At 40.1% G+C, this 17,100-nt stretch overlaps 1 protein-coding gene across 8 annotated transcripts in view; it reads right to left on the bottom strand.

Annotated features, from left to right (window-relative positions):
- PUM1 (pumilio RNA binding family member 1) overlaps positions 1 to 14,514 on the bottom strand; it is a 121,786-nt gene extending 107,272 nt beyond the window's left edge. For all 8 annotated transcript variants that reach the window (XM_054011562.1, XM_054011564.1, XM_054011565.1 and 5 more), the window contains exons 1-2: positions 14,431 to 14,514; positions 8,941 to 9,314 (exon numbers count right to left, since the gene is read on the bottom strand). In XM_054011562.1, coding sequence (XP_053867537.1) covers positions 8,941 to 9,303 — 363 coding nt within the window. In that variant the 5' untranslated portion in view covers positions 9,304 to 9,314; positions 14,431 to 14,514. The remainder of the gene's footprint in view (positions 1 to 8,940; positions 9,315 to 14,430) is intronic.
- Positions 14,515 to 17,100: the final 2,586 nt, after the last annotated feature.

The raw sequence follows: 17,100 nt of genomic DNA, 5'->3' as shown, positions 1-17,100 counted from the left end.
AAACCAACCTAATTTCCTTCTTTCAGAGGGTTACTGGCTTTGTGGATGGGGGGGAACAATAGCTGTAATATTTCAATTGTATTAAGGCTTTTGACACAAACCCACACGACAGTGTCATAAGCAAACCAGGGAAATGTGGTCCAGGTGAATTACTATAAAGTGGGTGCATGATGGTTGAAAGACCACACGCAAAGAGCAGTTACCAATGGTTCACTGGGAGGGCGCATCTAGTGTAGCCCCTCAGGTGTCAGTCTTGGATCTGGTATTAGTATTTTCATAAGTGTCTTGGATAATGGAGTGGAGAATATGCTTATAAAATCTGCAGATGACACCAAGCTGGGAGGGGTTGCAAGCACTTTTAAGGACAGGATCAGAATCCAAAGTGACCTTGACAAATTAGGGAACTGGTCTTAAATCAACAAGATGAAATTCAACAAGTGCAAAATACTTTACTTGGGAAGAAAAAAAAAAAAAAAATCCAACACACAATTACAACATGGGGAATAACCAGATAGGTGGTGGTAGTGCTGAAAAGGATCTGGATCAGAAATTGAATAGGAGTCAACAATCTAATGCAGTTGCAAAAAAGGCTAATCTTATTCTGAGGTGTATTAACAGGTGTGTTGTATGCCAGACATGGGAGGTAATTGTCCCGCTTTACTCAGCACTAGTGCCAATACTGGGCACCTAAAAGGTTTTGAAAACTTGATCTGTAAGGCAAGGTTAAGAAACTGAGCATGTTTAGCCTTGAGGGAAGAAAAGTGAGGGGGGGACTTGATAATCTTCAAACAGAGTAGGGGCTGTTATAAACTGGATGGTGATCAATTGTTCTCCATGTCCACTGAAGGTAGGCCAAGTAGCAATGGACTTAACCCGCAGCAAGGGAGATTTAGGTTAAATATTAAGAAAAACTTTCTATCGATATGGATAGTTAAACTCTGGAATAGGCTTCCAAGGGAGGCTGTAAAAGCCCCATCATTGGAGGTTTTTAAGAATAGGTTGGACAAACACCTGTCAGGAATAGTCTAGGAGGTTTACTTGGTCTTGACTGAGTGCAGGAGGCTGGACTGGATGGCCTCTCGAGATCCCTTCCAGCCCTATATTTCTATGATTTTAAACTGCGTTGGGAGGAGAGCTAGGGATACTGTTATGCTGGAAGTCATTAATGGCTGCCATAAACCAGTTCTTTGTTACATCCAACAGAGAAATGCCATGGAGTTGAGCATAGGGCCCGGCATCACTTGGCTGCTCACAGCAATCAATCTGAATTACAACTCCAATTGATATGTTCTTTCATGAATCATGTTGATATTGGCCCCAATCTTGAAAAGATGGAGAGAGTTCCACTGATTTTGGTGAGGCTTTGCACAAGCTTGGTAGTCCACTCATACAGATTGCTTGGCAGGTTCAAGACCAGACACAGTAGATTCATGAGGGCAACCACCTCAGGTGAAATCCTGGCCCAACAGCGATCAATGGCAAAACTCCCATTGAAGTCAGGGGGGCCAAGAATACATCCCTTGTGTCTTAAGTACACTTTTTGGTGCTACATAAATAGTCTATATTCAGCATTGGAATAAACTGTAGCACCAGTTTTCTATTTTTTATTCCTGGAAAGTAATAAAGTAAAGAGTAAAGTGTGGAAAGTAAGAGTCCTTTTGTTATCTGTCTGTCTGGATAAAGTATTTGATTTCTGTTTTTATGATTAGTAGTTTATTTTAAGACTTGGAGTCACCTGAGTTTGGCCTTCTCACTTACTTCTGCTTGTGTGATTACACCACAGATGCTCACTCCAAGAAAGTCTCCCTAATACTGCTTACTTTCTACCTATATTCATTTGTATGACCATCACCACACTATCCAAGTATCTTGTGAAATTTCCATATGGGATATCTCAAACATTACATTTTTTTTTAATTTGCTGAATTTTTAAAGTAGAAAAACTTATACACACTTCTCAAATTGTAGCATATACACCTCTACCTCGATATAACGCTGTCCCCGGGAGCCAAAAAATCTTATCGCGTTATAGGTGAAACCGTGTTATATCGAACTGCTTTGATCCACCAGAGTGCGCAGCCCCGCCCTGCCCCCGAGCACTGCTATACCGCGTTATCTCCGAATTCGTGTTGTATTGGGTCGCGTTATATCAGGATAGAGGTGTACTGAAAATTTAAAAGTTATCAGTATTACAAGAGCAAGGTCAAATAATACGAAAATGTTGAGTCTGATTGTTGGACTATGCAATTAAATGTCTTTTTTAATCCCCAGCAATGAAAGGTAACTTCACACAGTGGAGCTGTCTGAATTGTTCATGGTAACTTTTTTAGGATATAAAGAAGGTGGGTTTACAAACCTTTTGAAACAAGAACATTTTCAAGTTGACCCTTCGTTAAGGTTTATAGGCAGCAGCCAACTGCTCTTATTAGTTAGTCTGGAGGAGATTTTGACTTGCATCTCTTTTGTCTTGCCTGTAACATACATGAGATGCTATATACAATACTAGAGACAATGTTTACCAATTTGTAACAAAAAAAAAACAACAACAACAACAAAAAGCCCCATACAGGCTTGCCAATGACAATTAGGTGCCAGGGTTAAAATATGTTGTTCCATCAACTAATTACTGTACTATTTTTAGTCCTCGTCTATAACAATAGTCAGGAGAGAAAGAATGTAAAGTCACAAGTATCAGACAGGATTAACTACTATTTTTGTAGTAAAGAATTCATAATTAGAACTGCTACTACCATTAGCATTTGAAGCAAAATGCTATTAAAATTACAGACTGGCTAACATTTTACATGGCATTTAGCCAAGATGGTTAATGGTTATGGAAATACTTAATACAGTCTTGTTAAACTGCTGTTTTTGGTTAGCTAATAATAGTTTTTTACTTTAGATTTTACAGAACTACTAGAACATATCCCTTCACACACCCCACAAATTAAAATAAGCAAAAAACCCACATCTTAAGTCTGTGCAGAGTATTTAACTTCAAGATCAGTTGATGTAAAAGCATAGTTTTGTTCTTCCTGGGCAAGCATGAGTCAAGTAGATTAAAACAATATGGTACCATATAATGAAATCATAAAGACTGCACAAGTGATCAGGTGTGCTATGTGAATTAAAGCTAGGTACCTTGTAATGGATTTGTTAGCAGAGACAATATAAATTACAGACTCAAAAACAAAAATCAACAAATCCTGACGAACTAGCCGCTCCCTGCAGATTAAGGTTTTCTACAGAAGATGATATAGTCTAATTTCAAGCATTCATTTTAACACAGTGTTAACTTCGCAGCCAAGTAGTTTAAATGGTAACACTGTCAACTATTTCACTGCTAACATACACCCAGCTATTGTGCTTACCATGAAAGTACATGGAAATACAAATGGAAATTCCATTCATTTGAAAGACTATTCCATGGAATAAGGCTACAGATATTAAATATGCAAACAACTGAATATTGTATGTGCTGTCACAGGATTTCTTTCTTGCCTCAAGCTGCAGTGACTCTCCTTGGCAATGAGGGCCGGACTGCAGTAGCACCGAAACTCTAGGTGCTTTCCAAAAATAGATTGAGTCTCTGGCCGAAATACCTTACAATTAAACAGGACTTCCTTTGGAGCAACACTGGAGCCTGTCTCTGCTTGGCTTCCCAGGTTGTTTGAGAGAAAGAGGAGATGATCCTCTCCTTAAGCAAGCCTTGACCATGTTGTCTGCCATCCCGAGAACCAAACCCAGCCCTTCATGTGGTAGTGAAACATAGTAGGGAGGCCGCATGGTTTAAATATCGGATTTGGGGAGAGGTGAGGTGTCAGAAGAACTGGATTCTAGCCCAGTTAAATGTACAGTATTGATTAAGAAGTTCAGTGCTCCCCGTTCAGAGGACTACCACGTCACAGAGACAAAACCCGAAATGAACTCAAATCCTCACCCCACCACTCTCACTATATTTCTCTTATTGAGTGTATGGATAATTCCTCAGATGTGAGGAGATAACTAGGGACAGTAGAACGCTACAGGGATATTAGCTAATTACAGATGCTCTCAACGAAAGTAAATTCCTAAAAATTGTTCTCACATCTTCAAACCATGACAGACTCCCGTATTACTCATTTACTGCAATTTGGACACAAAAAAAGTCCTGCATTTACTGCAATTTAGAAGGGGATGTCACTGAATTTTAAGGAACAGCGACACTTGACTGAAATGTGGAAAGATCATAGTCAATGCCTCATTTCCCTGTAACATCTGTGAGCGGGGAGGGGCGGGGGCAGGGAGGGGCAAGCTTTTCTTAGTTTTTGTTAAGTGTTAAAGGTAACTCTTCCAAGATCTAGAAGCCAAGTGCCATTTTTGTAGTGAGACTTGGTGGCCCCAGGGATCTGTAATAAGAAGATACCTGGTCTTTCAGCATCAGACCAAATAAATTCTAGGCTTTTAGTCATCAGAACTCCTAGGTGATAACTGTTTAGTGACCTATGTGAAATGAGTTACTGGTCTCAATTCAGTTTTTTCTGGATAAGTGCCATAATAAAAAACACCACCACAACAGCAATCTGGGCAGATAGCCTAAAGAGTAAATGGACATAGACTACGCATTGAACTTTCATCCTTTTCCTGTTTAGGGGTTAACTATATTGGCAGGGCAGACCTTGTTGCCAGCAAATAGACTCCATTAAATGTTAAAGGCAAAAAGATACTTGTTTTGTAGTTACGTCTAGACCCTTCAGGTTTTTAGGAAATCAACCTATAGTGCAGTGGTCTCCAAACTGCGTGGGCGAGTCCCCCTATGGGGGCACGGAGGAACATTGAGGGGGGCGCATAGTGGGGCTGAAGCCAGCCCCCCTGGGGGGTGGGGAGGGAGCTCCACCACCAGCCTCGCTTCTCCCCCAAACCTGTTCAGCCCTCAGTCCTGCTCTGCCCCCAGGCCCAGCTCTGCCCTCACTTCCTCTCTGCCCCCAGACCCTCCCCCATGGCCAGTCCCATCCCCAGCTCCACCTTAAAGCACAATCTCTGCTGCTGCTGAAGCCTTGGCTATTAGTGGGGGTGAGGAGCGTGGACACATTCCATTACTTGGGGAGGAAGCGGGGTGGGTGGGGGGGAATTTGAGATCAGGAATCCTTCAAAATCAGTTACGTCAGTATCTGTACACAACAGCAGTACTGGATTTATAAAATATACCACATGCACCGGATTAACCAAGATGAGAATGGAGTCTTGGTTGATAAAATTTTTACTAACCAGAAAAACTGAGATCTTTTTTCTGAAGAGGAGAGAGGAAAGGTTAGAAAAAACTACATATAAAGTAGCAACTGAGCGAAGACACAGTTTTTCCTCCCATTTTGAAGGTTATTGTTTGGAATAGGATGACATGGTCTGCTTCTTTTGGAGCATTCAGAAATGTGTTCTTCGGTTACACCTGTCAAAGCCATCCACCATTTGAATTCTTTACAGCTGCCATTCCAAGGAGGAAACAGCAGCGGCAGACAGGTGAAAAAATAAAAACATGGTAAACAATGAAAAGCAAGCATATTGTACATTTACTTTAACACGTGTGTTATATAACCATTGTAGTAATACAGGCTGAAATGTTATTTATTGAATTTGCATAAGTGTCTTCAGTGCCAGAGAGAGAGCTCCCAAGCCCCAAAGTGCTCACAATAGGTTAGTCTGAACAGTTGACATGAAGACACAGGAAAAGGGATTAGGAAGCAGCCATTTAAAAAAAATATATAAAAATCTTCCCACCTTTAGCTACAATCTCCTAAACCCTGCACATTTCCCGCTAAACTGTATGAACGCATAATTAACCTTCCGCTACCACTGATTTTCTCACTTAATGCCCCGCACCGCCCTCCACTTTAGCATCTGCAGCACAAGCCCCATACCACTTGCAGATATGGATACACAGCCCAAACTGAGCCAGATGGTCCCCGCTTCAAAGACGTTACAAATCTGAAAACCTGATCCATAGGGTGCTCAGCACCCTTCAATTCCGATTGACCGCAGCGAGATTTAAGGGTGCGGACTCAGACCCTAAATAATTGCCATAAAGAATAAAAGAGGAGGGAAAAGATACTACACAAGGTGGGCGTTTTATTTGTTCAATACAAATTTGGGGTTTAAACACTGTCCTAATTTTTAATCCTTTATTGTTCATTATCAGGCTGTTCCTATTTTTCAAGTCATCTGCAAACCATCTTATGAGAACTTAATACCTCCAACCTGGAACCCAGATATTCTCCTTCCACCTCCTTAAAAGTGAGTGACCCATGACCCAAGATGATATATACAGGACTAAGGCACTGATCCTGCGGGCGCATGTTGGCAGACATTTGTACCCACATGGAACATCTTACAAGATCAGAACCCAAGAGGGGAAGAAATGACAAAAGTCATACAACTTAGAACATTCAGGAAATCACTGGGGGATAAGGTGCAAAACAAGTCAACACAGATCACTGTCCCATACCATAACAATGGCTTTAAACTGACCTTTAAATTTCATTTAATTCAAAAAGGATATGCTGAATGCAAAAATCGGTTAACGTAACATTAAGTCTGCACAGTTGAAACCACAATATTAGGAAACTAAACAGTTATGGTCATAACAAAATGAAATGTGTTAAGGTGAGTATTGTAAAGCATATACATCACCGCAGTAATATTAGAAGCTACACTATTACCATGAAAAAACAGAAAAAATGCTATATACTTGCAAAACCGCTAAACTGACACTGCTGTATATTTCCTGACTTTGTGATACTAAATGGCAGCCTTAATGTCAGATTATATTTGCATTTAAATATCCTCATGTTAGGGATTTAAAACAAAACCAAACAAAAACCCTACACATAAATGCTAAAAAAAAAATTAAAACAGCCCTAACTAGATTTTCAGGCGACATATTTTTCAATAAGGTCTTACATGTGCAGTTATTTAACTCAAGAGTTTTCTGCAAAAGAACAACAGCAGTATATTCGCGGACAGTGTAATAAGTCTTTGAAACAGCTGGAACAGGTCAAATTTGTATTTTTTTTTTAAATCACAAGCTTAAGTTTAAAGACTACTAAAGAATGCAGTAAAGATTGCAAACACCTAGAAACTGCAGGATATCATTTTTTGTATACCTGCAAGTTTCTACCATCTATGGTGGCGTTGCTTCCTCTTGGGGGGGCAGGGATTGAGAATTTTGCTCATTTGTGCATTTCAGCATGACAAAGCCATCCTCACACAAAATATCCCAATGCCACCCCCACCAATGCCTAACCAGTGTTTGGTGCCTACTGATTATCACTTAATAGCAGCCAATTTTAGAGATCTTATCAACTTTTAAAATATTTTACGAATCATCCTCTGACCTACATTACCTAAGTCAAAGATTTAGTTAAATCTTTCAACAGATAAAGCTGGAATACAACTTTTAATATTACTCAAATCTTCAGTTAGAAGATTTTTTAAAACAAACGAATGGCAGTCATTCCGGACAGGAGTCCAACCCATCATTTTTCTTCAAGCACATTTTAGCTAAATACTGTATTTGCATGGGGAAAATAATTAGGCATAATATTTCTTAAAAATAAGTTTAAAAAGACACTGCCAACTTTTTTCCTAGCTCTGTTTCACATTCTGGATTTCATCCTATGCTTCTTAGGGAACCGAAATTAATGCTGTTCTTTGTTTATGCATGTGCTGATATTACTCAAATTGCATAATTCTCAGCATAGTGTTTACTTGTTGAACAGCCCTGTGGAGAAAGCAGAACACTTTTTGGGAGGGAGGTGGGGTTAATTTCTGGTTTATTTTTCAAACTTTGTGAAAGGGTGATTCACTTTTAAATAAATTAGCTCTTTAGAGTAGAGGTGGTATCACACAGATTTATAAAAAGTGGAATATTAAGTCAAATTTTGGCCATACTACTAATTGTCTGTGTTCCTTTAAATAGTGAATTTAAACAATCTTTTTTTCTATTTTGACAGAAAACCAAAATGCTATGTAAGCAATGCTGAGGTTTTAATGAGGTCACAGAAGCTTTGTTCCTACTGCTTTTAAGAGATTTCTGGGAACCACTGACTTCAAAAAACATGCTAACCTCTAAATGCTGTTTCTGTATCTCCCTTATTAGCGGAAGCAGGTTTTTTAGATCATCCCTGTACTTGAAGAGTTACCTACATGTCACAATCAGATAGCTAAACAAATACTTGTTTACATGCACTTGTTTAAGCCCCAGCATATAAGATAATACTGTGATTTAAACCATACTTTTGGTTAACAGTTAAATTCTGTCTTCTCTTTCTTCATTTATATGCACAGTAGAAGCATCCCATTATTCTTTAGGACATAAAATACATGTGAAAGCAAAGTTCTGTTCCTTAGCACACGGTGAAACAACTGTTTTTTATAAACTGCTCTCTTCCTCATTCAATTAACCATGCCCAGCCCCCTTTCCCTCACTTCTCCTTGTGCTGTGGACAAGTACCAGAACTGCGTGCATTTCAGTATTAGAGTGTGAAGCTTTCACCATTCCTACATGCTTTAAAGGACAACACAGTTTTGTAATACCGTTACATAAAAAATAATGTAACCACAGCATCAGGTTTGATAAGAAGCAACAAACAACACTAAACTGGTTCACACATACAAAAAAAATCAATAAAGAGGACTGATGCAGTTTGCAAACAGATTCATTTTAACTACCATCACATAGAGTACAGTGGGATTTCCAGTTCAACATCATCAACAGTGAGAAAACATTTCATTTAGAACTAGTGAGACATTAAAATTCTGAAAAGAAAGAAAGAAGTCTCGTTGATACCATCCAAATCACACAATAACTAGCTTAAGCTTTAAGAAGGTTCATTAAAGCAGCAATCCTAGCATGATTTGTTCATGTATTCAGTCTGAAATATTGAACTTTTTTTTTTTTGTTATTACCTGATGTTCTGCATGAATGTTATCCCCAGTAGGCCAGCGATGTTTGCTGTTATTATAGCCGCCTCCACCACTTCCTCCTCCCCCAAGCTGCTCACCATGCTGCCTCTGAAAGAAGTAATCCACCATAGCGTCGTCCTGAGAGCGGCCTGCAACTCCTATGGATCCAGGGACAGGACTGGAGTGTGTCCCTGCTGCAAGCGCTTGATTTGCAGCTGGCTGTTGTGGAGCCTGGGACCCTGTTCCAGATGTCAAAACAACAGGCATGTTGGGATTAGCTGTATCTTGTGGGTGCTGCTTCAGGTGGGGGCTGAACGAGTCCTGCCAGAGCACTGCTTTTCTCTTCAAAACACACGCAACGCTCATTCCACCAACACCTAAGGAGACACAGGTTTTTCAAAGTTTAATCATTTTAATAACCGATTAAGCGCACACTGCCTACATCAAGAACAAAATCTTTACTTCTTTTGACATGTTTATGCTTTCCTGTTAGTCACGTCTGACCCATATCTCAGAAAGCTAAATTTAACAAACTTCATTTCAGTAAAATATATTAAAAATACATACCAGCCAAAACGACAGTTAATACAACAGGATGCTGCCAATACAGCTAAGATATCTACAGTTGCCTATTCTTGGAATCAGACTACCAAGTTGTGCAAGTGAAATTTCTTGTGTGGTCAGCACACTAAAATTTTGACTCAGTCTACTCTAAAATTGAGCACTGAAAACTTCTGGGGGAGAAAAACCTTGGGAATGTAATGGAATTCAAATTACAACATCAATGTTTACAAACGTCTATATTAATGGCAGTTCTGCTACAGAATTTGCATGTCCATATAAGTACTACTAGATTATTACTTCCAATAGTTAGACAAACAAAAAAACTTAAGTCAGCCAGTTTTTCAAATTCAAACCTAAAATATTATTTGTACACATGCTATTAGTCATGCCCCAAACATAACTTGCACTGTGTTGCAAACACTAAGGCTGGCTAAGACAGTAAGATATATGCACATATTTATGGGAGATTCCCTGAAGAAAAAGCAGCTAACCTCTTAGTGACTGGGACACCAACAGAATGTTCCAGAGCTAGATAGCCAACAGGCTCAATTCAGCTACTGATGGGAGAGGAAAAAAAACTAAACTGACTGTAGAAACTATCTAGCATAGCAAACAAAGCAAAACGAGAATCCATCCCATACCGCGACCTGAATACTATGACAATAAGTGAGTAAATCATATTGCTAATCAGTTAATAAATCACTATCCCCAAAATGTTCTGATAGAGTATGAAATACTGATTTCATGCTGCTGTGGTAAGCCTTTTTTGTTTTGTGAAAGCAAAAAGATCAATAATCCAACACGGACAGTGATACCACAGAAGATTCTATACACCTTGATGGTAAAGTGTGTTTTTTTCTTTATGTAATTCCCACCCCATTAAAAAATATATACAATCAGGTATTTAAGTCAGAAGAAATTCAAGCACTATTAAAAATGCTAAACAGAACTCTGACTTCTAAACTTCAGTCACCCAACTGCAAACCTACAAATATCATGAACAGTTAACAAAGATGGATTGACAGCAGAATTTGCCCCTCATTTATTATCATCACAACTGCATACCATCATGCAGGAAGTCAACTTCCACATTCATGATAAGGCTCTCCCTAGCATATCTTGACTGAAAAGTTTGGCCCAAACCTGCAAACAGCTCTGTAGGCTCTGAAGGGAACCTTTATCTCCTCTTTTCATCACGCTACTTTTTAATAACCGTCAAATTCTACAAGTGACTTCCAGGAACAACTTCATAACTGCAGTGGAGTGCAAGATGGCAACAAACAAAAATCTTAATTTTGCGCAAAAATCACCTAGATTTCCCCTACCAATTTGAAGCGTTTTTTTTTCTCTTATTCATCTGTTAGAAAAATTTGAATATAAAAACTTCAGTAATAGGATTTTTTCCCCCTCTCCTTAAGTTTACGATGTAGTTTACATTGCTCTAGAAAAATAAAAGAAACGGGTAACTTTGCACTTATGCACACCACTTTAAATCTTACCACACAACCTGGCAGTCTCATTCCACTTCTCAAATATAGCACTATAGTGAGGTCTCATTACTAAAGCTTTATTATTTTTACAAGATACTCTTTTACCAGCATACGCTATTTAGCTTTCCTATAGTAAGCTCTACACACACACACCCACTCACACACAAAGCAAACAAATAAAAACTAAATGAATCAAACTCTCCTACAGAAGAGGTAAGAAGAAAGATTATGTCTATCATTAATTTCTTGTAAGGAACTCATATTATGATGATGGTGGCAAAGTACTTAGGTACTCTGCGTATTGTTATGAATAACTAAAACTGAACTAACTCCTGTCAAAATAAATGGAAAAATACATTGTGAGGCAGTCTTAAAAACACACACACCCCATGGTCCCAATCCTTCAAAAATTCACATACACCGCTACCTCGATATAATGCGACCCGATATAACACGAATTCGGATATAACGCGGTAAAGCAGTGCTCCGGGGGGGCGGGGCTGCACACTCCAGTGGATCAAAGCAAGTTCGATATAACGCAGTTTCACCTATAACGCGGTAAGCTTTTTTGGCTCCCGAGGACAGCGTTATATCGAGTAGAGGTGTATGAATAATTTTATGCACTGTGGATATCCCCACTGAAATCAATGGGACGACACACAGCACAAAGTTAAGCATGTGCATAAATCTTTGCAGCACTGAGGTCCAAATTAATTTCCTTATTCACAAAATTTTGTTGTCTGCAGTCCCATTCCCTCCCCACCCAGTTATTAGTGCAAATTAACAGATATTTAATCACTCAGAGGCAGTGATCCCCTTTCAATTTTTCTTTTAAAAACATCCATATTACACAAAACTTTCCAAATGCTCTAACAAACTAATATGCCATCATTTTCTATTATGGCCATGACAGACAACAACACATAGTTGAGAAGTAACAATAAAAGGTTTGGCAGTTGTGGCCCAATCGAGGGACTTCCCTTAATGACCTAAGAGATACACCACACAATATGGAGAAATGCAGCATCTTGATTTTTAAAGCTTTTAATGGGGAAGAGACCTGCCCTTTTCTATGTTTGTGACCTGCTCCTCCTTTTGCCTCAGCCTGCTACATATTTACATAAAATACCTTTTAGAGGTTCCATCATCACTCCTGAAGTTAAGGGGTGATCAAGCTTTCTCTCTCCCACATCTGAGGGGCTCTCACTTGCTCCCTCAAATCTCACCGAAGAGGAGAAAGTGTTATAAATTATTATTCTCTTGACACTAGAAAATCCCTGTCAAGATCTAATAACATCATTATTACATTCTGTACAACTGTCTGTAGTCTCAGAAACCTCCTCTTTCATTTAACATGGACAAGGCAATCCCAAATCAGAAGAGAAAACTTGGCACAGAAGACATTTTGAAAGAAAGCAGGGGGGGGGAGGGAGCATGATGGGAAGTTCAAGTTTAGTTCTGAGATGTTTTTAATAGAAATGTTGTGATAAATGTAGCAGACAGCTGAATACTGTCATTCAAAGCATACAGAGCATCAGAAATACGTTAAATCACCTACACAACACATACTGGTTAACTAACCAGCAGCTGCAACTCATATCACTGCAAGTGTCTTATAGCTACTGGATCTCTTTTACTTTTCAAAGTCTTCCTGTATTTTTTATGTAAAGAGTTTCCCATGAGTGTTATTCATTTACGAAATAAACAGCCTCCTACCGGACATTACAAAAAGGGGTTGCCAGAGTGAAATTACTATGAACATAAGTTTCTTTCCCCTTACACATACACAAATGGTAGCAAACAAGATGTTTTATGTTATCATTTCCATAAGAGAGCATAGTTTAGACTCCATATAATTTCCTGTCTGTAAGCAAGGTAACTTTGGGCACATAGCTAAACAAATACTAACTACAAGAAGTGGTGGCCTTAGAAAAAATAGCTGTATTCTGCAAAAATAGTTGTATTCTGCATGTAGCATAACTACTACTACTAAATTCAGAACTCAATAACTGTTCTCCAAGCGCTCTGATTAAAAACAAAGAAAAGAAAGTCTGCAGTAGTATTTTAAAAATGGGAATGGACACGAAATGTATTTTGCAAAATTAAACTAGGAATCTGTAAAGGCCTCTATTTTTCCATAAACTTAAACTATGAGTCAAAGCTGCCTACCCATTGTTTAAGAGGCATCTGGCCTACAAAAATGTAAAAGTTCACATTTTCATTAAAACCTAAAGAGACATAGCAGGAAGTGGGTAAATTGATAACCAACTAAACTTCTTAAACCAGCATTAAAACACGTCATAAGACAAATGCTAAAGTGCCCACCCTCTCAATAAAAGGAAATTCCTTACTCATGATCTGCTTAATAAAATTTCTACTTTGTTCAAAGTTATTAAGCGCTGAACAGGAAAAAAAATAAAAACAGGAGTCTCTCTCAGTTTGGGGTAAAGAACAAGCTCTAATGTTGTTCTCTTCAAAACAAAACTGCTTAATTAAAAATTATTATCCAATACAAATACTACAGGAGGAGGAAGGACTAAGAGAGAACAGCACTATATACTTACAGCACATCAGAAAGTATTGTGTGTGTTTTATTCCCTTCCACTTGGAAGGATAAAGACCCTTCTCTTTCTCTTACAGTCTCACACACACCAAAAAACAACAGGGCTTACAAAAAAATCCCAACCATTACAGAGATAAAACACAAACCGTAGGGGTACTGAGACACTTATGACAATAAAAATGGATCACTTTTTTATTTTTGAGAATTAAATGCATGCACCTCCAGAAATCCCAGGTATATCTTACATACATTACACACACACACAAACATATATACACACAGTTTCCCAGCAATTCCTGCTGATGGGAAACTGAACTGTGTATAAGGTACGAATGGTTTGGACGCTATTTATCATTTACTGAATTCCCCCCCATCCTACCCCCCTTCCGCCCCCCCCGGCGACGCCGTACAGCCAGGTTAAAAAGCACACGATGAATTACATACCGAGAAGAACCCCCAGTCGGGTATTATTTTTTTAAACCAAAATAGCTTAAAGCCACCCCCAGCACCCCCCAAAATAAGGATGATTTCTTTCTCCCCCAGGAGGATCAGGGCAGGGGATTGCCCCAACTTCACAGGGACCCGAGAATAAGGGTTAATGGAGTTTGTGGAGGGGTTCGGGGCACATTATGGGGGCCCCTGCACCTCCCCACTCCCCCTCCCTCCTTCCTTTGATAACAATAGGGGCCTTGCTCTGACTCCAAAACATGCACAGGAACAGAGCGAGAGGAGAGACCCAGGCACGGCGACCGGCCGGGGCTGCCTTTCAGGGCCGCATCAACCCCCACCTCGAGCCCCTAACCCCAATATGACCCGACCGACTGGTCCCCTGGGGTGTGGGGCCCAATTTAGTCCAGATCCGGTCCGGATACTCACGGGCGGAGCGGTAGGATGAAGCTGGATCTCAGCCCCCCCCAGGCCTCTCGCTGGCTGCCTCTCCCCCTGCCTTTCACTCCGACAACATGGCGGCCCACTGGGGACTGGGACGGCGCGATGCATCATGGGATGGCTAGGCAGGCCCTGTTTGCTGCTCAGGCTCCTTGTCCCTGCTCCAGGCTAGCACAGCATCAGCTCCTGTGCTGGGGCTCAGCTCGACTGGGCCATGGGCCCTCTCTGCAGCCCGAGGAGCTCTCCTGGGCGTCTGTCTATGCTAAACACAAGCCCAGATCCAGGGCAGTCCGTCCGCATGCCCGTGAGCAAGACAGAGGGTATCTGTGCAACGGTAGCGCCGAGGAACCCAATACTAACCACGCACCCGGATGTGCTCATCCACCCAGTCCACACGCCCTGGCGCCATATGCACACACCCCAATAGGCTCCCTTACCCCGTATGTACACTCTGACGGCATGTCCCAGCCTAGACACACCCCAAATGGGTTTTACACACACACACCTTGACTCAAGTATCAGGGGGTAGCCGTGTTAGTCTGTATCTACAAAAACAACAAGGAGTCTGGTGGCACCTTAAAGACTAACAGATTTATTTGGGCATAAGCTTTCATGAGTAAAAACCTCACTTCGACTCAGTTGACTACCCAAGACACACACCCCACAATATTTCGGTGTGGGATTTTTAAAGCCCCTGCTCCAAGAAGGATGTTATTACGTGACCATCTCAGCGTTCAACGTTTAAAAACTAAGTTCCTATGCCTCATAGTTGTAGAGAAAAGATTGAAAACATGACCTGAGCCTAACCCTAAAGATTCAGGAACCAGAACGTAAATAAAAAGAACCCTTTTTTTTTTTAATCTCATGATTTTGGGGGGTCCTGACTCAATTTTTGAACACTTGGGGTGGGCAACGTATAAACCAGACTGATCCTCTCCAATTGAAAGAGATCCATGTTTGCAGAGTGTCGTATATCACACAAAAAACACATATCAATTCTCTCCAGCTAAGATTGAGCTCTTATTTTAATAAAAATCTAAAGTATTATACAACAACAGTGCGGACATTGCAGTATGCACTACTGTAGACTATAAAGTTCCTTTCTATAGTCCCCTACATTCAGCAATCTCAAAGCTTTTTAATTAAATTATAAATAATTAAGCTACATGATACCTCCATGTTGTTGATAAGTAGTAATATTTCTATTTCATAAGGCAAAGAGAAAGAAAGGTCCAGATTTCAGAGGTATTTAGGCACCGACCTCAAATTGAAATCAATGAAAGGTAGCACCTAAATACATTTGCAGATCTGGGCCAAAGTGATTAGAGTTGCAAAGACCCTGATCCTACAAAGACTTTGCATGTGCTTAACTTTACCACCACGAGTACATAGATTGTAAGCTTTTTAGACTGGGAACCATCTTTTTGTTCAGTGTTTGTACAGCACCAAGCACACTGGAGTCCAGGTCCATGGGTGGGGTGCTACTACCGCAATACAAAATAATTTATTATTGTTATTAAGCATTTCTATTTATTTCAGTGAGATTACTCATGGGAACAATGTTAAGTATGTGTGAATATCTTTGCAGGGTCAGGACCTAAGTGAGTGGCAAAGCTCGGAATAGATCCCAGATCTCCTAACTCCCAGTCATGTGCTTTGAAGATGCTTCTTCCCAGAATAGGATACATAGGATAGGGAAAAGCAGAGGCTGTTGTACCAAATTCCTAGCCAGCCTCTCACCAATGTGTATCTAAGCCCTAACCTAGAGGCAAAAGTCCACAGGACAGTTACAGAGCTACGCTTCTTGCACACACTGTCTGAAAACTTTCTTCACTTCCTACTGTAAACTCTCTCTATGCTCTGTTAAACATAGCCAAAACCCCAGTCAGGATCAGAGCTCCATTGTGCTAGGTACAATATAAGAAGTTACAGTCTCTGTCCCAAAGATCCTACAGACTGATCCCTCGAAACAACCTGTCTTACATTTCTCTGGTGTGAATGAGAAATATACCAAAGAAGAAAAAGTCTTAATCTAGATCACTGATAACAAAATAGGGAAATATATAAAGGATTATATATAGTCTAGCATACTAATACTACACACTCAGTAGGTGAGGTATAAGCCCATCATTTCTGAGCCAAACAACCCACAGCTGTCTGCAATGTGTCCCTCAGCGTCAATACAGAGATAGAGCCAGTGGGGACTACAGATCCCAGCATGCCATGCTCTTCCTGAATCCAGGTTTAGGTTGTTGACATTACTATAGATCACTGTATGCTGGGACTTGTAGTTCTTGTGATTGCTTGTGCACATTAAACAGGGACAGTCAATTTGAAGTTGTCTAATTTTCCAAAAAAGAGTTAAAGATAAGTTCAGATACTGCTCCTACCCTGACTCTCCTGCAATTTTTTTGTGGCTTTACGATCTCATTTTCCTGTTAAAAAATGTTTCCCCACTCCTGCTGGTGGATGAAAAACTCACTCAATCAACAGAAGAAACCGAATATACTTGGGGAAAAGTGAAACTGATCAATTGCACAAAATGCTGTCAAATGCACCAGGCAAAACAAACTGGGTGAGAAAACGGTATTTCATAGAATCATAGAACTATTGGGTTGGAAGGGACCTCAAGAAGTCATCCAGTCCAGTCCCTAGCAC

Source organism: Malaclemys terrapin, chromosome 22 (assembly GCF_027887155.1).
Source record: "Malaclemys terrapin pileata isolate rMalTer1 chromosome 22, rMalTer1.hap1, whole genome shotgun sequence".
Classification (NCBI taxonomy): domain Eukaryota; kingdom Metazoa; phylum Chordata; order Testudines; family Emydidae; genus Malaclemys; species Malaclemys terrapin.
This window is presented reverse-complemented; position numbering and strand designations above follow the sequence as displayed.